This window comes from Cricetulus griseus (genome assembly GCF_003668045.3).
Source record: "Cricetulus griseus strain 17A/GY chromosome 1 unlocalized genomic scaffold, alternate assembly CriGri-PICRH-1.0 chr1_1, whole genome shotgun sequence".
Classification (NCBI taxonomy): domain Eukaryota; kingdom Metazoa; phylum Chordata; class Mammalia; order Rodentia; family Cricetidae; genus Cricetulus; species Cricetulus griseus.
In genome coordinates, this window is record NW_023276807.1 from 186,090,734 (window position 1) to 186,117,427 (window position 26,694).

The window sequence follows — 26,694 nt, forward strand, 5'->3', positions numbered from 1 at the left end:
GAAGGTAATCACTGGAAGATAGCATGGGTCTCACTTATCAAAATTAAGAGTGCTGCGCTGATGAGATGGTTTGGCTGGTAATAGTGTTTGCCAACAAGCTGGAAGACCTGCTTTTCAATTTCAGGGATCCACATTGCAGAGAACCAAATCCTGAAATTTGCCCTCTGACATCTACATGCTGGGTGGTGATGGTGGGGATAATAAATTAAATTTTCTTTCTTAAGAACACTAATACCTGCTGGGTAGGGTACCAGCATTTGGGAGACAGAGGCAGTGGATATCTGTGAGGTTGATATCTAGCCTGGTCTACAGAGTGAGTTTCAGGACTACACAGAGAAACCCTGTCACGAAAAACTATGAGACCCAGCAACTCCATTCCCTAGTATGTGCCCCACAAGAATTTTTGTCCACATGGCTAGGAAAACTGTATGAGGTCTATTCATTGCAGCCCTGCTGGCAACTGCTTAACACTGGAGCCAGCAAAATGTTTCTCAGTAAAAGAATTTCCTAACACATGGTGATAAAGTGGAGTGTGATGATTAGGATGGATCTGCTGAGATGTACTGACTTGGTAGCACTCATGTAAAACACCGCCAGGCTCTACGATAGGCACCAGGGAGGAGGAAAAGCAGGAATGCTCCATTTGGGGGAGAAGGGGCAAAGGAGAGGTCAAGAGTTTTCTTACAGTGGCCTTGTTTCCTACCAGGAAGGTATATTCACGTGCTGTGTAACACTCAAGTGAGAGGAATCATATTCTCTCATGTACTTGCTTGGCACAGGTCAGGAATCATTTCTTATTTTTGCATGGTGCTAGGAATGGAACCCAGGATTCAAAAGCCCAGTCCCTACCCCCACCCTCCCCATACCCCAAGGCACCAAGAGTTCTCAGTAGTTTCTTCTTCCAGTCTATGGCTTCTGCCCCTGCCTGGCTCTGATGCAGATGGCCTTAGGCTAGACTGGGACCTCTCCTTTCATCTAAGAGCACAGAGGTGGCCCAGGGGGAAGGTTGTGTGGTAGAGTGGGCTGGGAGAGCAAAGCTGCCCACTGAGCAGGAGAGGTAAGGGGATGGGAGGATTACTGGCTGAGGCAAGCCAGGAAAAGGTTTTCCCAAGTCTTCATTCAAAAGGGAGATTAACAACAGCAGGCAGATCTCAGGCCCCCTCTCCTTTGACTCCCTGGAAGGCCCGGGTGGAGCTTTGGGAGAGACAGGGTATCCGGCAGGCAGCAGATCCAGAAAGAATGTTTTCACTCAGGACATGGAGGCAAGCTTACAAAGAGAGTAACAGAGAAAAGCCAGCCAGCCCTGACTTCTGGTTGCTGCCAAGTCACTTTAGACAGTGTTAGCACCAGGCAAGATCACTTCGTCACAGATGGCTTAATGAGGCCCTAGGAATTCCAGGCTGGAGCTCCCTGCATTCAGGGAGAGCATCCAGGGGGGGGGGGGGAAGCAACCCCCAGGGGGAATTGTCCAACAGCCAAGTCCTACATTTGGAAAGCAAGATTTAAAAGAAAACATCATAGTAGTCATTTCAGGTCGCTTGTTTATCCTAAGAGGAAGTAGCAAAGTTGCATCATTCAAATGAGCCTATTACTGAGGGTCAACGTCCCTACTGAACTGTTCAAATATATTTTGGGATACTCAACTTTCCAAAGTGGTTTTAAATACTAGTTTCTAGGCAGTTGGGCAGACAAAAAGGAAAGCAGGAGTTTGGTTTCACACCCCTTAATTCCTTGGTATATATTGTGGTTTTTTATAGTTTTCCTGTTGTATGTCATCCTCAAGGGGAAAGGAAAATAGCATTCACCATGTACTTCCCACATGTGCCATGCAATTCACACATATTATTATCTGTTAGCCACAGAACAACCCCAGTAGGCACCTGCTATAATATTCAATTTACAGAAGAAAAAAAAGTTTGGGGAGGTGAAGAGACTTGCCTATAGCCAGTGAGTTGAAAAAGGGGTGACCAGACAAGTGGGTGGATGGCTGGATGTGAGGATAGGCTGATGGAGGGAGATAAATGGATGGATGGGCAGATAGATGTGTGGATAGGTGGATAGGTAGATGGGTGGGTTAATGGATGGATAGGCAGATGGACATGTAGACAGGTGAATTAATGGGTAGACAACTTGATGGCTTTATGAATAGATGAGTAGATAAGTCAGTGGATGATTGAATGGACAAACAGTTGAGTAGAAGGTTAAATGGATGGAGACTGACTAACTGGCTAGATGGATATGTGGATGGATGGATGGATGGATGGATGGATGGATGGATGGGATTTCCCAAGTTTGGCCCAGAGTCTTCGGCTACAACTGAAAAAAAAATCACATACTGAGCATGGAATTTGGTTAGAAAATATAGTTTCCTGAACATAACTCTGCATCCCAAATTGATCATGATCCTAAACTCTCTGGAAATGAGCCAGCATCAGGACCATTCAAGTCTGCAATGTTCCAGCTCAACCCAAGCTGCTCCACTCTAGGTGGGGATAAGGGTAGGTAGAGAGCCCCTATACACACCACAGGGCACAGCTAAGACTGTGGACTCCAAGAAGAAGGCAAGATGACATCAGAGGACAGCCGTGTCCTGCAAGTAAGCAGTGTCCTGTGAGCAAGAGTTGTCCTATCTGCCCAAAGCACCTCCTACTGCCATGTTCCATTTCCTGAAGAATTCAGAGTGTGGTAGTGAGGATGCACAGTTATTTCTAAGATGGCTGCAGCTGCCAGTCTTCAGTCTCAAGCCCCTGATGGGAGATATAATCAGGCCACACCCTGCTTAAAGCAAAGTAGTCTGGGAAACCATCCCCTGTGAAGAATGTAACTGCTGAAACCATCACAATGCAAGGAGCCCAGCCTAGCTTTTGGGCAGGTCACATGGAGAACTGAGTCAGAACAGCTCACATGCCTGAGAGAGAGGCCACCTGGATGTGTATCCCCCAGTGATGCCAGAGAGAGCAGGAAGTGCTGTCCTGCCAAGCATGCTCACACTGCAAAAACAGTGAGGCTACACCACCACCACCAAGCTCTGGGACAGTTTGTCACACAGTAGCACCTAATTGAAACAAGCTATAAACACCATGTTCAAGACTAAACACTGCCTGACCATGTGCCAACATGAAGTCATAGGTGCTCATCTTCATAGAATTCAGAGCAACAGAGCAATGCTAGGCCTTTGTTCATCATTATTTCTGCCTTATACAGTAGGGGAAGGGGACCACAAAGGAGAAATCTTTTTTTTTTTTTTTCAGACAGGGTTTCTCTGTGTCTTCATGTATCCCTGGCTGTCCTGGAGCTCACTCTGTAGCTCAGGCTGGCCTCCAACTCAGAGATCCTCCTGTCTCTTCCTCCCAAGTGCTGGGATTTAAGGCATGTGCCACCACTGCCTGTCAGGGAAATCATTTGTACTGCATCACACAGCTTTTCAAAGGCTGGATTCACACTGGAACCTAGCCCATTTGGTTTTCTGGGGACTTTATGAGCCACATTTTGCAGGGAGAGGGAACAGTGCTGAGTGTTGGCCTTGATGCTCTGGGGCTATGGCATGCAGTCTGTGGTAGAAGCTTTCATCACAGAGATCTCCCAGGAGAGCTGAAGTCAGTCTGACAAGCAGGCCACACAGGCTCATTGCTTTTGAGTCATGGCTGGGTCCTGTCAGCCTTGGTAGCTTCTAGAAGATGGGCCTGAGAGAGACACCTCAGACAGTTCATTATAAATCACTCTTCTGGGGTCACTGACACCTAATAGATAGCAAAAGTATTCTGATTAGCTTTCCCGTAACCCTAGGATGGTAACTGGTCATCACACTGATTCTGCAGGTGAGGGTACAGATACATGGCCAGGTAAGGTGGGCTCAAGCTCTGAAGCCACAAGCTACCACCCTACTTCCTCTTGCCTTACGGCAAAGCCATCCTGGCCCCACTCCTATCCCTCACCCTCTCTCCCCATGGTTTCCCATGTGGTAGGAGTGTGACTTCACTTCAATGGTACACACTGTATGTATACACACTATGTACATATATGCACCATAGATTTACACCCTGAAGCTGGCAAAGCTGGCTAAATGCTTGGTTGAAGGTACTAACCTGAACCTCTCACCCCAGAGTGCCCCTGTCAACAACATGCAATTACCATGCACTTGGCTCACTGTCCAGGTTCAATTTCATTTCCACTTAAGCATGATTCTAGGGAAGGAAGGAGTTACACTTACGGTCTGAAGCAAGCCTCATTCAGATTTAGGCTAAAAACAAACAAAACAAAAGCCATGGAGTCTATCAGGACTCATATGTGTTTTCCTTTCTCTCTCTCTCTCTCTCTTCCTCTCTCTCTCCCTCCTTCTCTCTCTCTCTCTCTCTCTCTCTCTCTCTGTTTTTTTTGTTTGTTTGTTTTGCTTTGTTTTTTTTGAGACAGGGTTTCTCTGTATTGCTTTGGAGACTGTTCGGGAACTTGCTCTGGCCTTGAACTCACAGAGATCCACCTGCCTCTGCCTCCCAGGGTGCTGGATTAAAGGCATGTGTTACCAGCCGGGCTTCCTTTCTCTTAATAAGACTTAATTATGAGTTTTCCTCTTCCAGTTTTTGGAAACAAGGGGGATACGAAAAGTTTGCCTTTGGCAAGCATGAAGATCCTAAATAAGTCTTTGTGTTTATGTTACGGTTCCTGATTTTGCATTTTAGCTTTTATCTTCCTTTTCCCAGGTTCTACGTTTTTCTGTTATTATTGTGTCTTCACTATTTTATTATGAATGTTTTCAGTAGAAGTGGCTGCAAACCCTTTGAAGATACAGGAATACAGTGAATATGTAATGTACTGTCTTTCCCAACTTTAAACTAGTAATTTTTCTCTTCAGGAGAGGGCCTTGGTTCACCAAGAAGGATTGAACTGTGATAAATATGGCACCTCTCCGAAAAATGGTGATTAAATGAAAATCAGCCAGCACATCAAGTATGGCAAGACAGAAATGAAGAGGCAGGCTGTGGGCATCTGGCACTGTGCTTCCTGCGTGAAAACAGTGGTTGTCAGGCCTGGACCCACAACACCACTTCTGCTGTCACAGCACCAATGACTGAAAGAATAGGAAAACCAGTAGAAACACTACTGTTGAAACATCCTTAGTCTGCAATAAATGGGTTATTTCATGCATCAATGAAAACAAATGCATTTTTAAAAACGTGTATGGTTTCCTACACCTGAAATGTCAACACTTGGGGTTGAGGCAGAAGAATCAGAAGGTCAAAGTCAGCCTCAGCAAAACAAGTTCAAGGTCAGCCAGGGATACATGAGATCCTATCCCAGAAAACAACAGAAAATTTTATAACAAACGGGGCTCCAGGTACCTTCCAATGTATACAATGTGTAAGGTTTAAATCAAATTAAACTTTTGTTTTCAAATTAAAGTTACTTTGAGACAGGGTCTCACAACGTAGCTCAAGCTTATCTTGAATTTTAAATTAATTTTTCAAGCTTATCTTGAATTTTTCATGAATTTTTCATGTAGATGGCTTCCAGTTGGAGATTCTCTGGTTTCAGCACCCCAAGCACTAGGATTCCAGTCTCGTACACCCAACTCAAGTTAAACATGTTCATATCCTCATGTCAGCTCTTTATGGTAAATCTTTCAAAATCCTAGCTTTTAAAAGGAGCAAATTATGCCACGTGGTGGTGATGCCTTTAATACCAGCACTAAGGAGGCAGAGGCAGGCAGATCTCTGTAAGTTCGAGGCCAGCATGGTCTGCAGAGCTAGTTCTAGGGCTGTTACACAGAGAAACCCTGTCTTGAAAAACAAAACAAAGGAGCAAATTATGGTTATATGTAGGCACACTACTGAACAACAGCAGTCCAGAACATTTTCTTCCCTCCTTCCCTCCCTATCCCTTTTTCCCCTCTTTCTTCCTCTCCCCGCCTTCCTCTTTCTCCCTTCTGAACCCAGAAAGGTTCACTTGCTAGGCACATTCTCTACCACTGAGCTACACTCCAGTCCACATCACAATGTCTCATACTATCTGACCATAACTTAGAACTCAAATATACTGTAAGGACCAAGGAGTCAGTGGGCTTTCTGTAAGGAACAGACAACAGGTAGTACAGTTTACAAATGTAGCATGAAGTCAGCCATAGACAAGGTATATATGAGAGGGTGTGCCCACGTTCCAATAAAATTCTATACAAAGACAGGTAGCAAGCTAGATCTGGCCTGTAGTCTAGTGCTTCCCAGGGCTTTAAGAATTGCAGAGGATTTGGGAAATTGTTTCCTCTTAAAGCGGGACATACTTGGCTTAGAAAAAAAAAAAATCCCATCTCCAAGATGATGGCAATTCTATCCAAGATGTCCATCTACTGCTGGCGGCCATATGGAGAAAAGCAGCTGTGAAAACTGTCTTGGTGGGTCGGCTCCGGAGAGCGGCAGGCATGTCAAAGTGGGCTGACCCTGAGAGCAGACTGTGAGCTCTGCCAGCGAAGGATCACTCTTGGCACATCCGTACTGCCCACTCCCAGAGAAGGGACCTGGGGCAGGGTGCTGGAGGACTGGGCCATCTAGGTTCACCAGCCCTGACCAAGGGCTCTTCAGCTACAACGGGCGGGTGCTGGTTATGGAAGGAATGTCTGCAGTTCCAAATCCCCACTGAGAAAGACAAGGGGGACGGTTGCAGAGAAATTCCTGGGCTACTTTTTTTTTTTTTTCCTGTTTCTGTTTCTGTGGCCTGAAGCCACTGTAGTTGGCCAGACTGCCAAGGGAGGGATCTTACAAAGCTCATTATTCTTTTCCTAAGTCTTACCCTCACCCACTCCTGCCCCCACCTGCTGTTTCTGTGTTTCTTTCTTCTTTCCTTCCCTACTTCCAGGACAAATGCAGTTTGGGAAAAGACAGGTGGCAACAGCCACAGCCCCTGCCTCAGCCACAGACACAGCCCCTGCTTCAGCCACAGCCACTGGCACTGCTGAGAGGGTGCTTGTTTCCAGGCCTGAAGGGTTTAACCTCTCTGCTACAGATATTCAGCATTTCTCTGTGGGTCTGGTTGCATCCGGCCTTCCTGTGTACTAGGTGGTGGGCGGTGGTCTGGGCAGTACCCACATAGTGGTCCATGTGCTTCAGCAATCAAGGTGACATAGTGAGCACCTCCTGTATGCCAACCACTACTAGATTTCGGCATATGTGAACTCATTAATCTCCACAAAAGCAGGATTATAATCCTAATGTGCAAATGGGGAAATCATTCACACAGTGGTCACATGCCTGACTGTTCCCATTCACTTTTAGTAACTGTGATCCTCAACTCAGTCTTCTGTGGACTGAAGCCACCCTAACAGCGTGTGTCTGCATTTAGATGGAAGGCTATTCTGCAGTTGACAGGACATACATGTGTACCTTTCACGGCTCCAGCTGCACTCCCAGGACAGACACCAAAGATGAGACCCTTCACTGTAAACTAGTTCTGCCTAGTGTCAGGTTCACTTAACAGGGTGCCAGTATTGCAAACTGGGTGTCACCAGTATGCCTTGCTGCTGACACTACAGGAAGGGTCTTGGTAATCACATGAGTCTCTGCCATGTGCCAGCCCTGTGGTTGGTGCCTTACCTACCACAGGTCACTGACGGGGCAACACTGAGATAAGTTTACACCGTGCCATCGACAGGGCAGAGCACTGGGCACATTTTCGAGGTGGCTGGTATGTACCGCGGTGACAAATGTCCTGTCCCCAATCTCACTGGCTTCATCCCACAAAGACTATTTCCTGTTCAGGTCACCATCTCTTATGAGTCACTACAAGGAGAGGCAGAATGACACTGCTCCACAGTCACTCAGAATTCAGGCAGTGTCTCTTTCTGGATGCTTCTTCTTTTGTTCAGGGAGGCCCCCAGGAGATTTTAGAGACCAGCTCTGCCAGTGATGATTGTAGTTCAGGTGACTACTGGTGAAAAGGGAAGTGGGCCATCCGATGCCCAAGCACATGGTTTGAAACCATTTTGCCCTGACCAAAGCTGGTGCCAAAACTGAAATCCAGTTGTCTCTTTATCTGGAGAATGAATGGGACAGAAGGTCCTGAGGGCCAACTAAGGAGGCTGATGCACATATACCCAGGAGTACCCTTTGCTTTCTTAGCAGAACAGTGGCCATGGTTAGGGACTGAGGAGGTAGGACAGACAACCCTCTGCACAGTGTGCTCCCTGCTGCCACCTCGTGGTGAAAAGAAAGATCACGGGCAATGTTCCAGGGCATGTGTCTAAGTCAATTTGTCTGATGCCCAGCAAGCAGCCTGGCAGAAGCTGCCCTCTGCTGTGTGATCAGAGCAGAGATACACCACTGGATAAAGGCTCTGTCCCCTGGGGTTTTTCCTGTGGAATCAGTGATTCTCAAGTGTGTGCCCTGCTTTTTGGGAATACCTTAATATTCTGCTCACTTTGGAAGATGGTGTTGGGCATGGTGGGCACGAAGTAGGGTCCCTCCCAAGCCAGCCTTGGTATTGATAGTGGTATGGAGATGGGCTGATGGGAATGACAGAACACCAGCCTGATCTCTGTGAGAGGGCAAGGCCTCTCACCGCACAGTGACTCCCACACTGCCTAACTGACCCCACCCCAGTTAATCTCACTCAAGGGTTCACTTTCCACAGCCTACCCATCCCATAACCCTCCTGAACACCAAACCCAAGAAGCATCCTTTGGACTCCAGTCCGAGCCCACAGGGAGGCATGAAAGCAGTTCTCCAGAACTTTAAACAAAAATGAAATCCTGAGTGAGGTTTGCTTGGTGCCAGGTCTTCAGTTTAATTCCCTAGCACACATGTAGATACTGGCAAGTATCTACACACACACACACACACACACGCACGCGCGCACAGAGAGAGAGAGAGAGGGAGAGAGAGAGAGAGAGAGAGAGAGAGAGAGAGAGAGAGAGAGAGAGTTAGTTCTGAACCTAAGCACAGAACTGTTTTGCCAAACCCTTGACCATGTGTGTCGAATCTTTGGGATACAGGTAATGTTTATTTCTTATTGAAAACCCATAAAAACACTGTCTCATTGCTTCCAGAAGAAAGTTCTGTGTAAATCAGTCCTCAGATTTTTCCTCCCACAACTCTCCTAGCTGATCAGTCTTTTTTTTCCTGGCTGTAAAAGAAGTCCCCCAATAGTTGCCCACCACTCAGAAGTAAAAAAGTAAACCCACCACCTATGGCCACAAAAGGCCCTCTCTATACAGGAATTCCAGGACACTGGCTGTTGATTGGTCTTGCATTTGCATATCCAAGAGGGCCACTTAAGTGGCTCTTCACGGGACAAAGATCAGCTTCTTTGGGCTTAAGGGAAGAAAGGTACTCTCTGCTCTCCACATTCCTGCAGAGCAGACCCTCACAGAAGGCTGTTTCGGGGACACATCTGGGGGACTGCTCTCCGCTTCCCCCACATTCTTCCTGCTACAGTTATTGTGCAGAATGACTCTGCTCCAGACACAGGAGCTCTCAGACCAGAGGCCTTGTTGGTGCTCCTGACTGTTTGAAGGTACCGGGGTGGGGGCAATAGGCAATAGGTACTGGACCAGACGATGACACGGGGGTGGGGGGGCAATATACTGGCTGACTGCAGGTCCACCTCCCCTGACCCACCCCAGAAGCTCTAGTATGGCCACAAGAACTTTGGTGAGAATCGGGATTTCCCAGCATCCTTCCTCCACAGGGGCAATGAGGGGACTGTCATTTGAATGAGTCCTCCAAAGGCTTATCTGCTGGAAATGGATTCCCCAAATTTATGTTGTGTGTGTCTGGAGGCAGAGTTTCGGGAGATTATTAGGATTAGATGGAGTTGTGAGGGTGGAAGCCCAGGGTGACATTAGTGACTTTAGGAAAGAAGGCCAGGAAGATGGTTCACTCAGTAAAGTACTTGCTATGCAAAACTAGGACCTGAGTTCGATCCCCAGAACCCACATAAAAGCTAGGCACAGTTGCAACTCCAGTACTAGGGAGGTTTGGGACTTGCTGGTCAGCTAAGGACTCTGATACAGTGAGAGACCCTGTGTCAAAAAATAAGGTGGAGAGCAAATAAGGAAGATATCTAATGTCACCCTCCATATATGCAAGCCACCCAATGCACACATGTACACAAACACAAAATGGAAAAGCAACACTGGCTAGTGCCAGCATACTCTCTTTCTCACTATGAGATGTCTTTACCATGGTAACTCATATGCACATCAGAGAATGGGGAATGAATCCAGCCAACATTCAAGGGCCTTCTACCTTGGTGAAATTTTTAGGAGTCCAGGAGTGTGGGCCATGCAGAGATATTCCTTCTAACGAAAAGGATAAGTTATTGCCCCGCTCCTCCCACCACCAAGAAAGAAGGACAATGTCTAGTGGGCCTATATGGATTCTGGAGACAGCACATTCTTCACCTGGGTGTGTTACTCTGCCCATAGACCAAGTGACTGGGAAAGCTGCCAGCTTTGAGTGGGGACTGGAACAGGAGAAGGCTCTTCAACAGTTTCAGGCTGCTGTGCAGGCTGCTCTCTGGCTTGGACCATATGATCCAGCAGATCCTATGGTACTTGAGGTGACAGTGTCAGATAGGGATGCTGTTTGGAGCCTTTGGCATGCCCTTATAGGTGAGTCACAGAAGAGACCTTTGGGATTTTGGCTGTAGACACCTATTCTCCCTTTGAGAGATAGCTCTTGACTTGCTATTGGATCTTAGTGAACAATGGGCCACCAAGTTACCATGTGACCTGAGATGCCTATCATGTGCTTGGTGTTATCTGACTCACCAAGTAGGACTGTACAGCAGCAATCCTTTATCAAATGGAAGTGGCATACACATACCTAGGTCCATATCCATATATATATATATATATATATATATATATATATATATATCTTTGTTTTGTGCTGGCATGGACCAGAGCTCCTCTGTATACCATCCTCCAGATTTGCACATTGTCACTGCTGAAGGGTTTGTCCATACTCCTTGCTATCTCAAGGTTGTGGTGTCCATCACTAGCCAGGGTTTCTGTTGGCCCTCTGCTGAATGGTATCCTGGAGGGGGGTCTCGCCGGGGCTGGAGCCTGACTCTGTACTAGCCATGGAACTCTGAAATAGTGGCCGCTCTATGCCTCAGTTTCCATGTCTACAGAGCACAAGTGTGCTGTCCACCCACTGCGGTGTCAGGATACACAGTAACTGTACGTGCTCTGAGGTACTGTGTGACTGTGAACACACTCTGTGATGTTCAGGTCAGGGTAGCTGTAGACCATCATTTCAGACAACTATCGCTTCTTTGGGTTAGGGAAACTCAAAACCTGTCCACTAGGTATTTTGTAATATATTTTTTTTAAGATTTATTTATTTATCATGGATACAGTGTTCTGTCTGCATGTGTCCCTGCAGGCCAGAAGAGGGCACCAGATCTTATTACAGATGGTTGTGAACCACCATGTGGTTGCTGGGAATTGAACTCAGGACCTCTGGAAGAGCAGTCAGTGCTCTTAACCTCTGAGCCATCTCTCCAGCCCCCTATTTTGTAAATTTTAATTAATTGTTGTCACCCGTAGTTCCTCTCCTGTGCTATCGACCATCAGAAATTATTCCTCCTATTGAACTACACCCTTGCCCTCTAACTCCTTTCTCCAACCCCTCCCAGCCTCTGCTAACCAATCTCATTTCCCTTTTCTTTGAGGTCATCTTTTTAGCTCCCACAAGTGAGGAGACCTTATTTCACTTTGCCTGATGAGTCTGAAGGGACCAGCTCCCCTTTCGGCAGCCATAACGGCCGAACACGTGCTTGTCTGACCTTGTCCTAGACACTAGAAAGTCAGATGCCTGCCTCGTGACAAGGAACCAATCAGAAGTTAGCTGGTGGCGCTATGCTTTACCACCCTGGGTGTACAGCAATGACGCACAGAGCATAGCAACCACCCTAGGAGGGCCTATGGGCCATAACAACCAGTTGGCCAATCAACACAGGGCAAGCCCTCCAAGCCTGGAGGGCACACCAATCGTGAGCCTGTGTGTACCCCTAGACACTCCCCTTACGCTGCCTTACAAGATCTCTCGGGAGCCCCTAGGAGCTGTCTTTGCTAGCCATCCGTCATGGCGGGTGGGTGAAAGACCCTAGCTAACATGGGGTTAGCTCGTAAAAAAAAACAAAAAACAAAAAACAAAAAACAAAAAAACCAAAAAAAACAATAAAGCCTCATGCAGTTTGCAGCAAGCTCTTGAATCTGCCTGGTGATTGGGGTGACCGAGGTTGTGGCCTGGGACCCCGGATACCTGAGTTTTCCGGGGGTCTAACAAGTCTTAACCCCTGCCCCACAAGGACAGGATTTCATTCTTTCACTGAAGGTGCTTTCTGATTGGCCAAGAGAATTGACTGCTATTTAATCATCCGACAGAGAACTTGACTTCCATGTGCAAGGATATGTGAGAGGCAAAATTATGTTTTAAGTTTTAATTACTGTGCCTAAGAGATCCATGAAACAACTACCTCTAATCTGCAAGCCCCTTGCCCTAGGACAGATAGTTCCTGAAAGGCTGGAGGCTGTTGTTTATGTAAGATAACAAGCCATTTCCCCTAAACAAGTTTATTTGGCCCAACTGCAGCAGGGTGCTTGATTGGATGTAGGCGGGAGGTAGTGGGCAGGAAGTACTTCAGGTTGTATGCTTGCCCCTGACTGAAACTGATGAAAAATACAGTGGCCTTATGTGTTGCTTTTTAAAGCCTCTGCAAAATGTGACTCTTTGCCTTTTTCTGGGAACCCCGGAATGGACATGGCCAGAGTCCATCATCCTGTCCAGTGTTTAATTAAAGCTTGCTTCAAATTTGGCTCAAAATTGTGGAACTGGTCTTTTTTTTTTTTTTCCCATGATTCTCGGGTTTAACAGATGGGATGAAGGCCACTTTCCGTGGCACCTTCCCCTGTAAAAGGAGGTTCTAGCTGAAAATCTTCCATGCACTCCAGTGGGATTTGGTGGGAGCTGAGACCCTTGGGGAATCGTCTCTGCAGCTCATGCTGAGCAATTCTCTCAGCAAGAGAGCCATAGCTGAATTTCTAGTTCAAGTTCTCGCAGGTGGTGAGTAGTTAGTGACTGGACAGCTGTGGTGTCAATCAGGTCTGTCTGACTCCAAAGCCCGGGCACATGCTGTCCTTCCACTTCTGGCCGTCTCATTATGAGGGTCTTGTTGACCATCTAGTCTCCACCAGGAAGCACCCTGAGCTCCTCCTCATCAGGTCCCAGCTGCCCAGCAAGGCTTCTCTAAATCTACAGATGATAACACCTTAGAGTAGCTGGTCCAAGGAAACAACCAAATTATTATTTAAATTAATTTGTTTACACCTCTTTAAAACATCTGACATTCAATTCAATTATTAAAAGTCTTTAAGTATGTCTAGAGTAACTTAGGCATGAATGTACTTCTTGAACTACATATTTATGAAGTCCAAATCTGGAGCAAGCACTTCCAATGAAAATCAGTGTTAAATCGACAACAGAGCGCTTAGCCCTCAATGAGACATCTATCTCCCTCCTCTATGGCTCAGGGGACCACAGGGAAGAGAGGAAAGGAAGAACAGAAGAGTCAGAGGATGGGAAGATGAGCATCTTCTGGGTATGGCATGACACATTCACGAACTCCCTGCAGCTATGGTCTCCTGCCCAAGACCGGCCCTGACGACATTTCATCACCACTGGGGTCCCAACGCCTCACCAAAGGTCTACTGGTAGTTAATGCTTGCTGGGGGAGGGGTGTCTTTTTTTCAGTGGTGTAGCTGCTAATAAGTCTCACCCATGCTTCTGTAAACAACTTCCCTCCCCCACCCCCCAGTCACCACCCATGCTCATGCAAGCAACCCTAATTAAACTCTGTGGCTTACACACAGAAAGCAAGTGAGAAAGTAGGAGAAGACTTGTTGGCAAGAAGAAGGATTTCAGAGGGAGAGAAGGGGGCTGTTGGGAGACGGGACCAGGAATGAAAAAAACCATTAAAATTAATTATGTCAATATAAGACACTTTTGAAGAACAAAAATTTTTATAAAGGAAAGAAAAACAGAAATGTTAGTATCTAAATTGAAAACTGTCCAAAGTGAAAGAACACTCATTAAATTTAGAAAGAAAATTAAAATATTTCAGTGGGGTCTAGAGGTGTGATAGAGAACAAGCTAGCATGTCCCGGGCTCTGGGTTCAAACCCTAATCTCTGAGACCCGCCCCAGCATTTACCAAGGTTGAAGTACTAACACTTTGGATTCCGTGGGCTACATAAAAATGTTATTAAAATACTTTTACCTGGTATCGTTCAGTTTCTTCTTTTGTTGATGGTGGTTACTAGTAAGCAAGTTAATGAGAACTACAACTTGCTGTTGAGTGTTGATCTAGATCTGTGTTTCTCAACCTGTTGGTTGAAACCCCCTGGGGTAGAACAATCCTTTCACAGTGGTCACCTAAGACCATCGGAAAACAGACATTTTCATTAGGATATCTATCTATCTATCTATCTATCTATCTATCTATGTTTCTTTGTTTTTTTTTTTTTTTTTGTTTTTTTGTTTTCTTTCAAGACAGGGTTTCGCTGTGTAACATCCCTGACTGTCCTGGAACTCACTTTGAAAACCAGGCTGGCCTTGAACTCACAAAGATCCACATGTCTCTGCCTCTTGAGTGTTGGGATTAAAGGTGTGCACCACTGCTCCAGGTAGCAATGTTAAAGTTATGAAGTAGCAACAACAATTATTTTATGGTTGGGGATCACCACAATTTGAGGAACTATATTAAAGGATTGCAGCATCACCAAGTTTGGGAAACCATGGCTCTAGAACACGATTTGGGCCAAAGGAATCAGCTGCCGGTTACCCAACTTCAGGTACATTTCCCTAAAGGATACCAGTGGGAGTCTCCTACTTCAGGCCTTGTGTTTAGCTGGAAGACTTGAGCCTAAGGCAGTAGGAGGCCAGACTGAGAGGCAGCAAAATGTAAGCAGCCACTCTAGAATTTGCTGATTCTTCCACACTGCTGGTGGGAGTTTCATTTCATTTTTAGAAACAACCCAGCTTCTGGTGCTCTGCAGACAAACTCGGTGGGACTGTACAGGGTCAAGCTGAGATGCAGGCTGGCTGGTACCAGGTGCAGAGATAGGAGCATATTGCCCCCACCCCTGCCCCACCCACCCCCACCCGCTGCAGTCATCCCACTGTTCCTGGCAAGTCAGACACTCAGCATCACTCTCCTACAGAGTAATCCCGGAGCTGGCTCCCTTTCAAGGTCAGGTCTTAGAGATAGCAGAATCCAGGCTTTCTGTCTGTTCCAAACTGCAGGCTGCATCAGAACAGGCAGCTGTGAACTCTAGGCTGGAAGGCAACTTTGCAGCATTCAACCTCCCCAGAATAGGGCACCCACCTCCATGATCCCAGCACAGTTCCTGACCCCTGAACTGTCCTGCTGCCTGGTCCTTCCTTACAGCTGCCGATGTCTGGTTGATTCTGTGTGGTCCCATTGCTTACGCATCAATTTTCCCTTTGCAGGCATTAGCTAGAGCTAGCTTCTGGCACCTGTTCTGGGAACTCTATGAAGCATGCTGAGCAAAGGAGACTTGAGAGCCCAGTTAGCTACTTGGCTGAAAGCCCAGGGTTCTGGTCTACATCCATCAACCCACCTGCCTCCCTGTGGAAGCATCAGGCGAATAGGGGAAGAAAGAGGTTAGCAAGGAGTTACAGTGCTTTACTGGGTGTTTAATTTACATTTCGATTGGCCTTCCCAGTGCCTTATCACTCTCACCCAAAATGTCAAAGCAGGCTTCTCACTCCTTGGCCCTTTCTTGTGGGTTTAGAGGGAGGCCTAAATTAGGCTTAGGGCCAGACACCCAGAATTCCAAGAAGTCCTCTTGGGATCAAGTATGCAGGGATGGGCAACATAGGGTTTACCAGGATACTGTTGGGGTGAGACAAAAGTCCAGGCAAAAGAGGACCCTCAAGTGTAGCACCTTTGTGGGAACCTGGCTCCTTCAGGTCTCAGAGAGCCAATCAGAGATGGCTCTGGCCTAGAGCCAGCTCAAGGTGTAGCTCCTCTACCCTCTGGATCAGGGGTTCTAACAATTTAGGAGGCTTGCTGGAATGGAGGTTCCTCACCTGTGGAGTGTTTAGCACAGATTAGTCCCAGGGATCGTGAGATCAGCATGACAGTGTTTGGTCTCCATATAAAGAATGTGCACAATAAATATTTAGCTCTCTGGCACCCATATCCTGCTCTACCACCTCAGAAGCCAACAGCTTGCATTTCTTAATCATGAAGTCCTGCTAATTCTGCTTCTAAGCCCTCCTCTCCAAGATCAGTACTGGGAAGAGGTGAAGGCTCCCTTTTCTGTGGTACAGCTTCCAGGTAGAGCTCAGAATAGGACGAGGATTTTTGGCCCCTGGTGGCCATCTGATATTTTCACCTGTAGTCAACTAGATTTGCCTTACCTGCTTGACTGCAGTGCATCTGTCTGGGTCAGGACCTTGGTACCTGCCCTGCAGTCAGCTAACTTCTTTCATAGCATTGCATGGTCTGTCATCTTGGGATATGCCATCTTCTTGGGGCACTGCCAGGAGATGGGTGAGTATTCTCTCTTTCCTCCTCCACTGCAGATTCCATTGGGAGAAGGGTATAGCTGGGGTATCAGCACCCTCTGAGGTAAGGGGCCTGAGGAAGCGTTCTGCTTCTAGCATGGTAAAGGAAAAGGGCAGGGTGGCCTCAGAACAAGCCGGCATCAGCATCACTAGATGGATCCATCTTCCTCTTCCTCTGTTTTTAATGATTATTGTCAGGAAAACATGGGCCACAGCTTTAGTTACCTCATTACCACAGCCTGCTCTCACTACCACTTAGTCCTTCCTCGATCCTCTCTTGAAGATTCTAAGTCTCTCAGTCACTAGGGCCCAACTACTCATGACTGCTCACTGCCATCCTAGTGGCCAGAATCTGAAGTCCCATGCTGAGGTCTGAGTCACCAAAGGGGACTGGTTTCTGCCCTGTGGGTTCCAATACTTGCTTTAAATTCAATTATCCACTCACTGATCGTGTTGGAATAAAACAAGAGATGGGTGTATGGGAGGGAACTGCCCTTGTCATATTCTGTATTTTAAAACGTCTTCGTGTGTGTGTGTGTGTGTGTGTGTGTGTGTGTGTGTGTGTGTGTGTGGTTGTGGGAGCATGCACATGTGCACACTCCACGGCATTCAAGCACAGGTCAAAGGCTAACTTTCAGAAGTTGGTTCTTTTTTTTTCCATCATGCTGAAAATTCATCTTGGATCAAGTCAAATTGTCAGGCTTGAATTTCACTGGTCCTGTTATCACACTCCTTATGTTGTTGTGGGAGTGAAAATGTGTCTCTGTGACTCTTAGATAGTCTTGGTTCGCAGCACAGGTGAACTACCCTTCACAGAATCCCTTGTACAGATGTGAAGCCATGTGACTTCTTTCAGGCCAACCAGCTGGGGAAAAATAATATAGCTACTTCTAGGACTGGGCCAGTGCCTTTCCCAGGAGTGGTTCCTACCTTGGAGACAACTTTGATGCTCAGATAAAACCAAAAGGCATGGAGACCAACTGCCTGCTAGTCAGAATTGTTCATTGTTGAACACCCCATATTGACTTTCTCCCACCCGAACACACAACAGCTACATAATAGGCAATCCAAGCAAAACTCGAAGTGCTGGAAAACACATTTTTTAACTCTTCCGAATTTAGTTAAGTGGTGACCTGCATGTTCTGTATACTGACTAAGTCTAGGCATGGAGTCATGGACAGACAAGAGGAGCCCTGTTGACACTCATGCCCCCAGTAACACTGTCTTCCTATGTGTTGCTCAGTGGCTATGGTTCTTGGGCTGTTTGTCACCAGAGGTGAAGCCCAGATGAAAGGGTTGCTTGGAGATGGCCTGCAGCACAGGGATTTTAGCATCTGCAGCTGCCTCCACTAGATGGCACTGACAGCATTGTTTTTCCTCATTAAATTTTGTTACTCAGTTGTCACTTTTATAGGGTTGAAGGCCACAATACGATCTATGAATTAAACTTTAGTAGATGACACAACATATGATCATGTTAAGAATGATGATATTTCCAAGGACTGTCAAGTTTTCCTTCTTCTTAGGAGATGAGAGTACCCCTTAGAGAACGAGGGACTGTCCCGGGATCCTGCCTTGTGCCTGCCAGAACACTATCAATGAGTATTCCTTTCTTCTCCTGTCCTGCCATTGATTACAGGGGTACCGGACCCAGGCTTCACTATTAGGTGTCTTTCTGTTCTTTTCAGCTATCAGGCAGCTTCAGAATGGTGGGGAAGCCCTACCTGTACAGACAACCCTCTTCTCTCCCCAGCCACTTTAATGCTGGGAGACACCAGCATGGACCCTGGAAGCCACACTTCCTGTTTCTGGCCCCAGGTAATTGGCCTCAAATAGTAAGTAAGCTATTTACCTTGTCTTGAGCTCAGGATGGCAATGCCCTTTGATTCTTTAAGGGCAGAGACTGTGCCCTGTTCTCCCTAGGTGCCCTGGAGGCAGCTCAAGATCAGGGACATACGAGTGGCTACTGAGTTTTGAGCAGGCTCATTGAGCAGGCTCATTGAGCTTCTTTGGGCTGCTGCTGTGGTCTAAGGTGGGGTTACTCAAGCCTCCCTTCTTTTACTTCTTCCTTCTTTGTCCATGCTGGCCTCAAGCTATAATCCTCCTGCCTCAGCTTTGTCAGAGTTGAGATTACAGTACTTACTGCCGTGCTGAGTCCTGCTCTTATTACTGCCATTATTATTCCTTTTCTAGCCACAACAAGGCTCCTGGCTGGAGCCTCTGTTGGTCACATAGAACTCAGCCTTGGGTAGGCTGACCTAGGATGTCCAGGTTCCCCTTCTGCCAGCTGTTTGACCCCCGGGAGGTTCACCTAGCATCTCTGGGCTATCACATTTCCATGAGCTATAAAGGGAATGAAAAATTTCCAGCTATAGTCAGAACTTCCTGAGTCCCTTGGGACCAGGTTGCAGAGCTCCCAAGATTGCAGAGCTCCTGGAGGGGGGGGGGCAAGCCACCCCAGGGCCCATACCAGCACTAGTGTTGAGTTCTCTCTGCACACAGATGAGCACTCCTCAGAGCCCAAGTAGTCACTTGGCCACCACATCTGCCTTTCTGAAGTGGCCTCAGCACCTCCCTGATTCTACCAGAGGTCTCAGAAGGAGCTGTGTGACAAACACAGTACAGCACATAGGGGCATTTCTGAGAGCCACAGGAATCTGGTGTTCAGCCAGGCAATAGCTTCTGTGCTGGGGAAAGGGGAGGTCTTTGAACTTTCCTTCCTGAGACCAAGCCCCCAACCTGTGTGAGAAGACCCCTTGAGCTTCAAGCTCCTGGTCCCCAGAACCATGATCTGAACATATTTTTATTAGTTAAAATGTTTGTGTGTGCATGCGTGCATGTGTGCATGTGTGTTGGAGAGTGCGGCCATGTGTGTGTGAGCTCAAGCATGAACATGCCATGGCATGCATATGTGTGGAGATCAGTTCTCTCCTGTCACCTTATAAGATCTCAAGAGTGAAGTCATGTCATCAGGCCTGCACATGGAGCCTCAATCTACCGAGCCATCTTGACAGCCCATTTTTATTCCTCATACATCTCCTAGTCTGTGGAATTTAGCTGCAGCAACAGAAAACAGAGTAAGGCAAAGCTTCAGATCTACTGCTAGCTGGCTGTGTGCCACAGTGCAAGCTGCTGCTCTTTCTAAACTCCAGGATCTGTTTTTGGAAAACAGGTAGAAATATGCCCACTGCCCAAGAGAGGCATTTGGAGTATAGGCAGAACAATGGCTCACATAAATGTCCATGCCCAAATTGGGCCATGATGGCACACGCCTTTAATCCCAGCACTCCAGAGGCAGAGGCAGGTGGGTCTCTGAGTTCAAGGCCAGCCTGGTTTACAGAGTGAGTTCCAGGACTGCCAAAGCTGTTACACAGAGGAACCCTGTCTTGAAAAACTAAAAGTTGTATTTTTACTTTGCTTCTTTTCCCCAGAATCCCCAGGATAGTTGCCTGCAGATTTCTCAGCCTGGACTCATCTTACCCCTTGGTGGAGAGCAAAGGCCAGGTCATTTCCATGGTGTTTGGGGGTGTGTACTACACTTGTCTGAGTCTGTAAATTTACTGGCTCACAGATTCCCCCCTATGGTATCTTGAAAACTCAGTGCTTCCCAGAAGTGTCCTGTCAGTGCCCCCATGCCCGCAATCACTCTTCCGATCATGCTAGTGGTCTCCTTTCTTCAAGTATCTGCAATTGTCCTCAAAGACCTCTGTCCACAAACATTTTGGTCCATACATAAGACAGTTCAGAAATGGAAGGGTGTATCTACCAATGGTTGGCTGGTGGAAGTTGGTGGGAATGCCTCCATCCACCCATTACCCAGGAAAGGCCCCTTTGAGGCCCATCCTGCAGCATCTCAGATGGTCCCCTTGAGACAGCTGGGTGTCATCACATCAGCCTGGCTGGTTCTTTCCCTGTGCCCTTCCTCATGCTTTGGGGGACCACCTCTAGAATACACTGCCCAGATCCTGTTTGGGTTCTGATTCTGGTGAAGGTCAAAGGAAATAAAAACACTGGCAAAAAGGGCCCTGCTGTGACAGCAGGTCACCTGACAGACATATATTTAGCTTGGTAAGGACCACACTGAACAACCTGAAACTGTAAAAGCCTGTTCTGTTACTGCTAACAGGACAATGGGTCTATGGGGAATTGTTTTCCTTCTGTCATACCAGAATTCTGCTTTGGGATTTACAAGAAGCCTTATGGTGGTCTTCTGAATCGGTTAATAATTGACTGAGGTCATATTTCCATGTGTATGTTTGCATCTTTACCCTAAGACAGCAGTTCTCAACCTGTGGGTTGTGATTCCTTTGGGAGTCACATATTAGATATCCTGCATATCAAACATTTACATTATGATTCATAACAGTAGCAAAATTACATTTGAAGTAGCAACAATATAATTTTATGCTTGGGGTGTTCACCACAACATGAGGAACTGTATCAAAGGGTCATTTTCTCTTATCCAAGAACTAATTATCCAAACAACAGATTGGATTTTCTTATTTCTTCGCCCAGTTTTCCTAGCTTTGACCCAAATTTCTGCTTTGGCTTGGGGACAGTGTCAGTCCTGCAAGAAATGGGATTGTGGGAGCAGGAGCACAGTCATGATCCCATGGAGCCACCAGGACCCTAGTGACACACAACAGCCCCCTGGGCCTACCTGGTGTGATCTCAAACAAGTGCTTCCCTGGGTCCTCAGGGTCTGGAAGAAGTTCGGTCACTTGTGTCCCTTGTAGAGAAATAAATCCCTGAAATAGAGACAAACACAAATAAGAAACCTGGGAAGGCTGGGAGAGGGCTCCGTGGAGTGGAGGGTGGTGCTAGGACAAGGGCCAGCCCTTCTCCTGGCAATGTAGGCTGAGTACCAGGGAAGAGTCTGTGCCTCCTCCTGGGGCATGGGACCAGGCATAGAGGACCAACTTCCCAATCTGCACACACAGTTGGAGGGTGGGAGGGGTCTTCCAACAAGGGGTGGGCCAGGAATTCCCAGTGCAAGACAAGGCAAAGCAAGACTATGGCCAGGAGGACAGAACTGAACGATCCTCCATTGCTCACCTCCCTATCCAAAGGCTCACTATGGTCTCCTGTAGGACCCCAGGTGTGAAGAGCAAGAGAGAGGAAGGCTAGTGTTCAAGAGCCTTGGAGGTGGCATTGGGGATGGACAACATCACATATCTGTGTGAATCCAATCTCCCATGGCCAGGCAGGATGAGGTTTCATTCATTCTCTTCTTGGTTTTATGTGTGTATTAGATTATTATTATTATTATTATTATTATTATTATTATTAATCATTATTATTTTGGATTTTTGAGACAGGGTTTCTCTGTGTAGTCCTGGCTGTCTCAGAACTCACTTTGTAGACCAGGATGGCCTCAAACTCAAAGATCCGCCTGCCTCTGCCTCTGGAGTGCTAGGATTAAAGGTGTGTGTCACCTAGCCCAACTCAATTGATTATTAAGAGATTTCTATTACAGTGCTGGGGATCGAACCCAGGACCTCTCATATTCTAGGCAAGTCACCAACATGCATGACATCACCAGCCTAGACAGTGCATCATTCTGCCATAGGCAAGCACAGTTGTCCCTTGGAATCCACAGTGTATTGGACCCCTTGGATGTCCTTTCCCATGCTCAGTCTATGTGTCGTATAAAAGGACTTTGACCCTCACCTCTCAGGAGATTTCTGTAAGCCAGATTCCTGCTTGGTAAGTCCTCCCCAAAGAGATGAGGTATTGCTAGCAAGAGCCTTCTTTACTCTCCACAGGAGCTCCTTCATGCCACACACGCTCAGCTTTGCTTAATTTAGACTCCATGTGGCTTGACTATATACACTTCTATCTTCATGGAAAACTTATCTTAAACTCCATTCTTGCAGTCAGCTCTCCAGGTTCAGATAAATTGTGTCACTTTTCTGTACCCCAGTTTCTGTATTTGTGCATTGGGAGTCATGCCAGTTCCTTGTAGGGCTGTTCTGAGCATAAATGAATCAGTACCTGGGATGTCCTTAGCATAGGTCCTGCCACATAGTATGCACTTTGCTTTGAGACATGGTCTCACTATATAACCCTGTCTGATCAGGAACTCACTATTTAGACCAGGTTGACTTTGAATTCACAGAGATCTGTCTGTCTCTGTCTTCCGAGTGCCACAATTCAAGGCATGTACCACCAAGCTGTGCTAAGAACTGTGTGTTAGCTAAGTAAATCTCTCTATTGTTTGGGCTCCAGAACAGGTAAGGGACATATCCATGAGTCTGCATTTGATCAGCTGAGAGAAGCCGAGTGTTGGCTTCACCGCTTCCCATCCTCACTACTATGCCTGCTAGCAGACACTCTCCTCCCAGGCCAGTAACATTTTAGTGAGTCCTCAAACATCCCCACGGGGTATTATAGTCCTGTTACATAGACAAGAAAGCTGGTGGGGGTGACGGGCAGAAAGGCGAAGCATTAGCCTGTAGCTGAGTCAGGCCTTTTCTGGCAGATCCTGACCATATCAAGGAAATGGGAGCCTTATATCTATTGGCATCTGTACTTCAGGGACATATGAAAATGCTCTCATGTAAGCAACATCAAGGCAGAATGGGGTCTGTACCCACAGATGCTTGCTCTAGGGAAATTATAGCAATAAGCCAGGGATCCAGCTGGTAATTGCTGTGACTGAATTACTGGTTGTGTTCTTGCTAGGGAACCTGGAGCTACAGGGAATAAATTAGGACAGCAGTCCCAGGATTCGGGAATGTGCTCATTAGAGGGCGTGTTCAGTAACCAACTCTGATGGGGTACTTTGCTGTGTGTTTTCCCTCTTCCTCAATAACTGTCATCCACATAATGGGAGTAACAATATCTTCACTGACATTACTTTCCACCGAGGCTAAAGGAAACAGCAGAAATAGCTCCTGTTTGTGGGAACTGGTACAATGTTCCTGGCTCTCAAACCTACATGACTGAATTTGATTTAAAGCCCTGTGGGGCAGGTGCTGCCATTGCTCTCTCCTTGCACTAGAGGATAAAGATGGGAGAGACAAAGTGCAGGCTCCATTTCCGCTGTTAGCAAGGGTCAGCTGGGATATGAGTTCCCACCTGCCCACTCTGCACCCCACCTTTGAGACAGCAGCTTCCCACCAGCTCAGCTTGCTTCCAAGAAGCCACTGTGGGAGACCCAGAAGGAGACTCTGGTATCTATGAGTCCCTTTGTACTCAAGTGAATCCCTGTGTGGCCCCATCATTGCAAGGGAACTTAGCACCAACCCAGGGCTTCACTCAATATTAGACCCCCAATGGTCTAAAAGTCAAGAGTGAAGCTTTAATTTTGGGGTTAGTTAGGGCAGGGTGTGATGGTCCCAAGAAGCCTGCTCTCCTGGTCAGGATTGTGATGTGTGTTAACACTCTAGTGAAAGTACTTGTAAGGAATTTGCCAGACATCCCATATAAACCTGAGCTTGCCTCTCAAGCTCCCCCAGAGCTTGTTGGAACACAGAGGTCTGGGCTTGTTTGACAATAAAGAGAACACAGCACCCAGTTTACATGTTTGCTATTCTCAGTAGAATACAGGTCTCTTTCCTTCATGGCCAGTTTCACGATGTCACTGAGTGTGGAGTTAGGAAGAGATTCATTACAGTGTTTGCCACATGGTTGCCTCAGAGGACAGGGCACAGTCAATGAAGCCAGTTGAAAAAAAGATACAAATGTGTGCCGAGTCCTTACCTTTGTTTTTCTTACAGCTGATTTAACTGTGGATGAATGTATTGCTCACCAGGGGCCTGGTCCATTCAGAGAAGCAATGGACTCCACCCTGGAGCGTTGAATTTCACAGTTCTGGACAAAGCTGAATTTTTATTTCTGCCTAATTTTCTGATGTTGGTGGTCCCAGGAATATGCCTAGAGACCTGCTGGTTTAGAGCAGTCGAGGGTTGGTGCTTTTCCTCTGAGTTTAGTCCTCACCTAAATTTGCTACCCTGTAGAATAACATCGACTCCATGGGGCCATAGTGACAAGGCAATGGCTTGTGATCTGCTCCAGAGAGTACAGCTGCATTTGAAATCCTGTGCCCTGCACATGCAGGTTATAGGAGCAATGAATATGCTTCTTCTTTCCTCTCGACAATGCAACAACCACAAAGGTCCTGGGATTTTCTTGTGGGGAGTGTCCAAAATAAACATTAACAGGGTCCAACTGACTTTCTTATAATAGTGTGGGGCCAGGGCTTGGGCACTTCGGCTTTTGAAGAGGCCAAGCTCATATAGCCTGCACTACAGTGGCACAATTTGTTGAAAGCCTATGGGCACACAGAGAGAGCACACAAGCTCTAAGTCCCTTCCTCCTTTCCTGGGTCTGAACTCATGACCGTTGGCTGTTGGTGGGTTTGCTCAGTCTGCAGGTCTGAGCTCATCCCTAGAAGCTGCAGCTGACTTTGCTCATCTCTAGCTCTATGTCTCCACAGTCTATTGGTATAGATGACTCATGAGCTAAGAACACTGCATTCTGTCTGTCTCCAGCAGGGCCCCACAGCCAGGACTGCTGCTGTCTCCACCACAGGGCCTGCATCAGCTCCCCCAACTCCCAGGGAGACCTGCCAAAGCCCCCAGAACCCCTGATCACAAATTCTGCCTGCAGAGAACAGAGCTACAGGAAATGGATAGCACAACTCCAACTGAGGAGCTTTTGGGAGAGAGCATATTTCAAAGACAGCAGAAAATTAAAATGGTTACATAAAATCCATCATCTACCCAAGCATGATGGTGTATGCCTTTAATTCCAGAACCGGGGAGGTAGAGGCAGGCAGATCTTTGTTAGTTCAAGGCCAACACCATGGACTACATAGTGAGTTCCAGGACAGTCACAACACACAAAAAGACCCTGTTTAAAAAACGAACAAACAAAAAATAAAACCACCCCCAAAATAAAAATCCATCATCTATATGATATATTAAATGCAGACCCCAGAAAGCCACTTAGGTTGAAGAAAAGTGGTTTAGTGACTAGCCTCATTCCATCTTATGTGCCTAAACATCACAGTGAGTAACTTAGGGTGCAGTATGACTTAGGGGATTTTTGAAATTCTGAAAGTCTACTATGCCAGGTTCTGTCCATATTGGTTATCTACTGCTACCCAATATGCCCAAAACGTAGTAGCTGAAAACTACTGTATTATTTTGTTAGACAGCTTCTGTGGGGCAGGAATTTGGAGGTGCATTAGTTGAACAGTCTGAAGGCTTTATAAGGAGACAGATACAGAAACTCTAAAGCCTGAAGAAGACCAGAGATATGTTTTCAAGTTGGCTCACTCAACGGAAGCTATAAAACAGACTCAGACTCTTGAGGCACAAAGTAGGGTATGAGTGACAAATCCAGCTGGGAGGATTAACTATAATTCAACTCTACAGAGGAAAACATACTTAGAGCTCTTGAAATCAGAAACCCAGAGAAAAGATAAAATTTTAAAATGGGCAGAAGGCCTGGGAATTTAGCTGAGTTGACAGAACGCTTGCCTAGGTTGCGCAAGGCTGTCGGTCTGCTCCTCAAGGCTAAGTTGGTATTACTTATTAATACTAACTGTGATGGTCCTTGCCTGTAATCCCAGCCCTTGGGAGGTGGAGGCAAGAGGGTTAGAAACTCAAGGTCCCTCTTGACCCAGGATAGCCGGGCTACATGACATCTGTCGTTAAACAACAATAAAACACATAAGACAGAGTACTAGTGAGATGTGGAGTGATTTTGAACAGTCAAATATGTATGTAATTACCCTAACAGAAGGAAGAAGACTGAAAAATGTTTGGAGAAATGGCCAAAAACAAACCCATAGACTCCATGGACTCCAGATGGGGGTGAGGGGAGGGAGAGGGAGAAGGGACTTACATGTGAAACAAGCTTGTTCCCTAACTTGAACTAAAAAAAAAAAAAAAAAAAAAAAAAAAAAGAAACAAGATGAACTGAAATGTACATGAAACCACTTCAGAATCAAAACACTCAAACCTAATGGTGAAAAGGAACTCCTAACAGGAGCCAGCACAAAATGACACAATATGTTCGGAGGAACAAAGAGGAGGATGGGAGCAGACTTCTCACCAGAAACAGTGCAAGCGAGAAGACAGCCTAGCAACGTGTTTGAGGTA

At 46.7% G+C, this 26,694-nt stretch overlaps 1 protein-coding gene and 1 long non-coding RNA gene across 7 annotated transcripts in view; both read right to left on the minus strand.

The window, feature by feature from the left end:
* The window catches only part of Arhgap22 (Rho GTPase activating protein 22), a 157,399-nt gene that overhangs the window by 54,449 nt on the left and 76,256 nt on the right, over nucleotides 1-26,694 (minus strand). For all 6 annotated transcript variants that reach the window (XM_027389472.2, XM_027389478.2, XM_027389473.2 and 3 more), the window contains one exon: nucleotides 21,243-21,330. In XM_027389472.2, coding sequence (XP_027245273.1) covers nucleotides 21,243-21,330 — 88 coding nt within the window. The remainder of the gene's footprint in view (nucleotides 1-21,242; nucleotides 21,331-26,694) is intronic.
* Nucleotides 12,824-14,537, minus strand: LOC118239619. The gene is made up of 2 exons (XR_004772237.1): nucleotides 14,268-14,537; nucleotides 12,824-13,270 (listed from the first exon to the last, which is right to left on the minus strand). It is a non-coding gene; the product is annotated as an uncharacterized LOC118239619 (long non-coding RNA).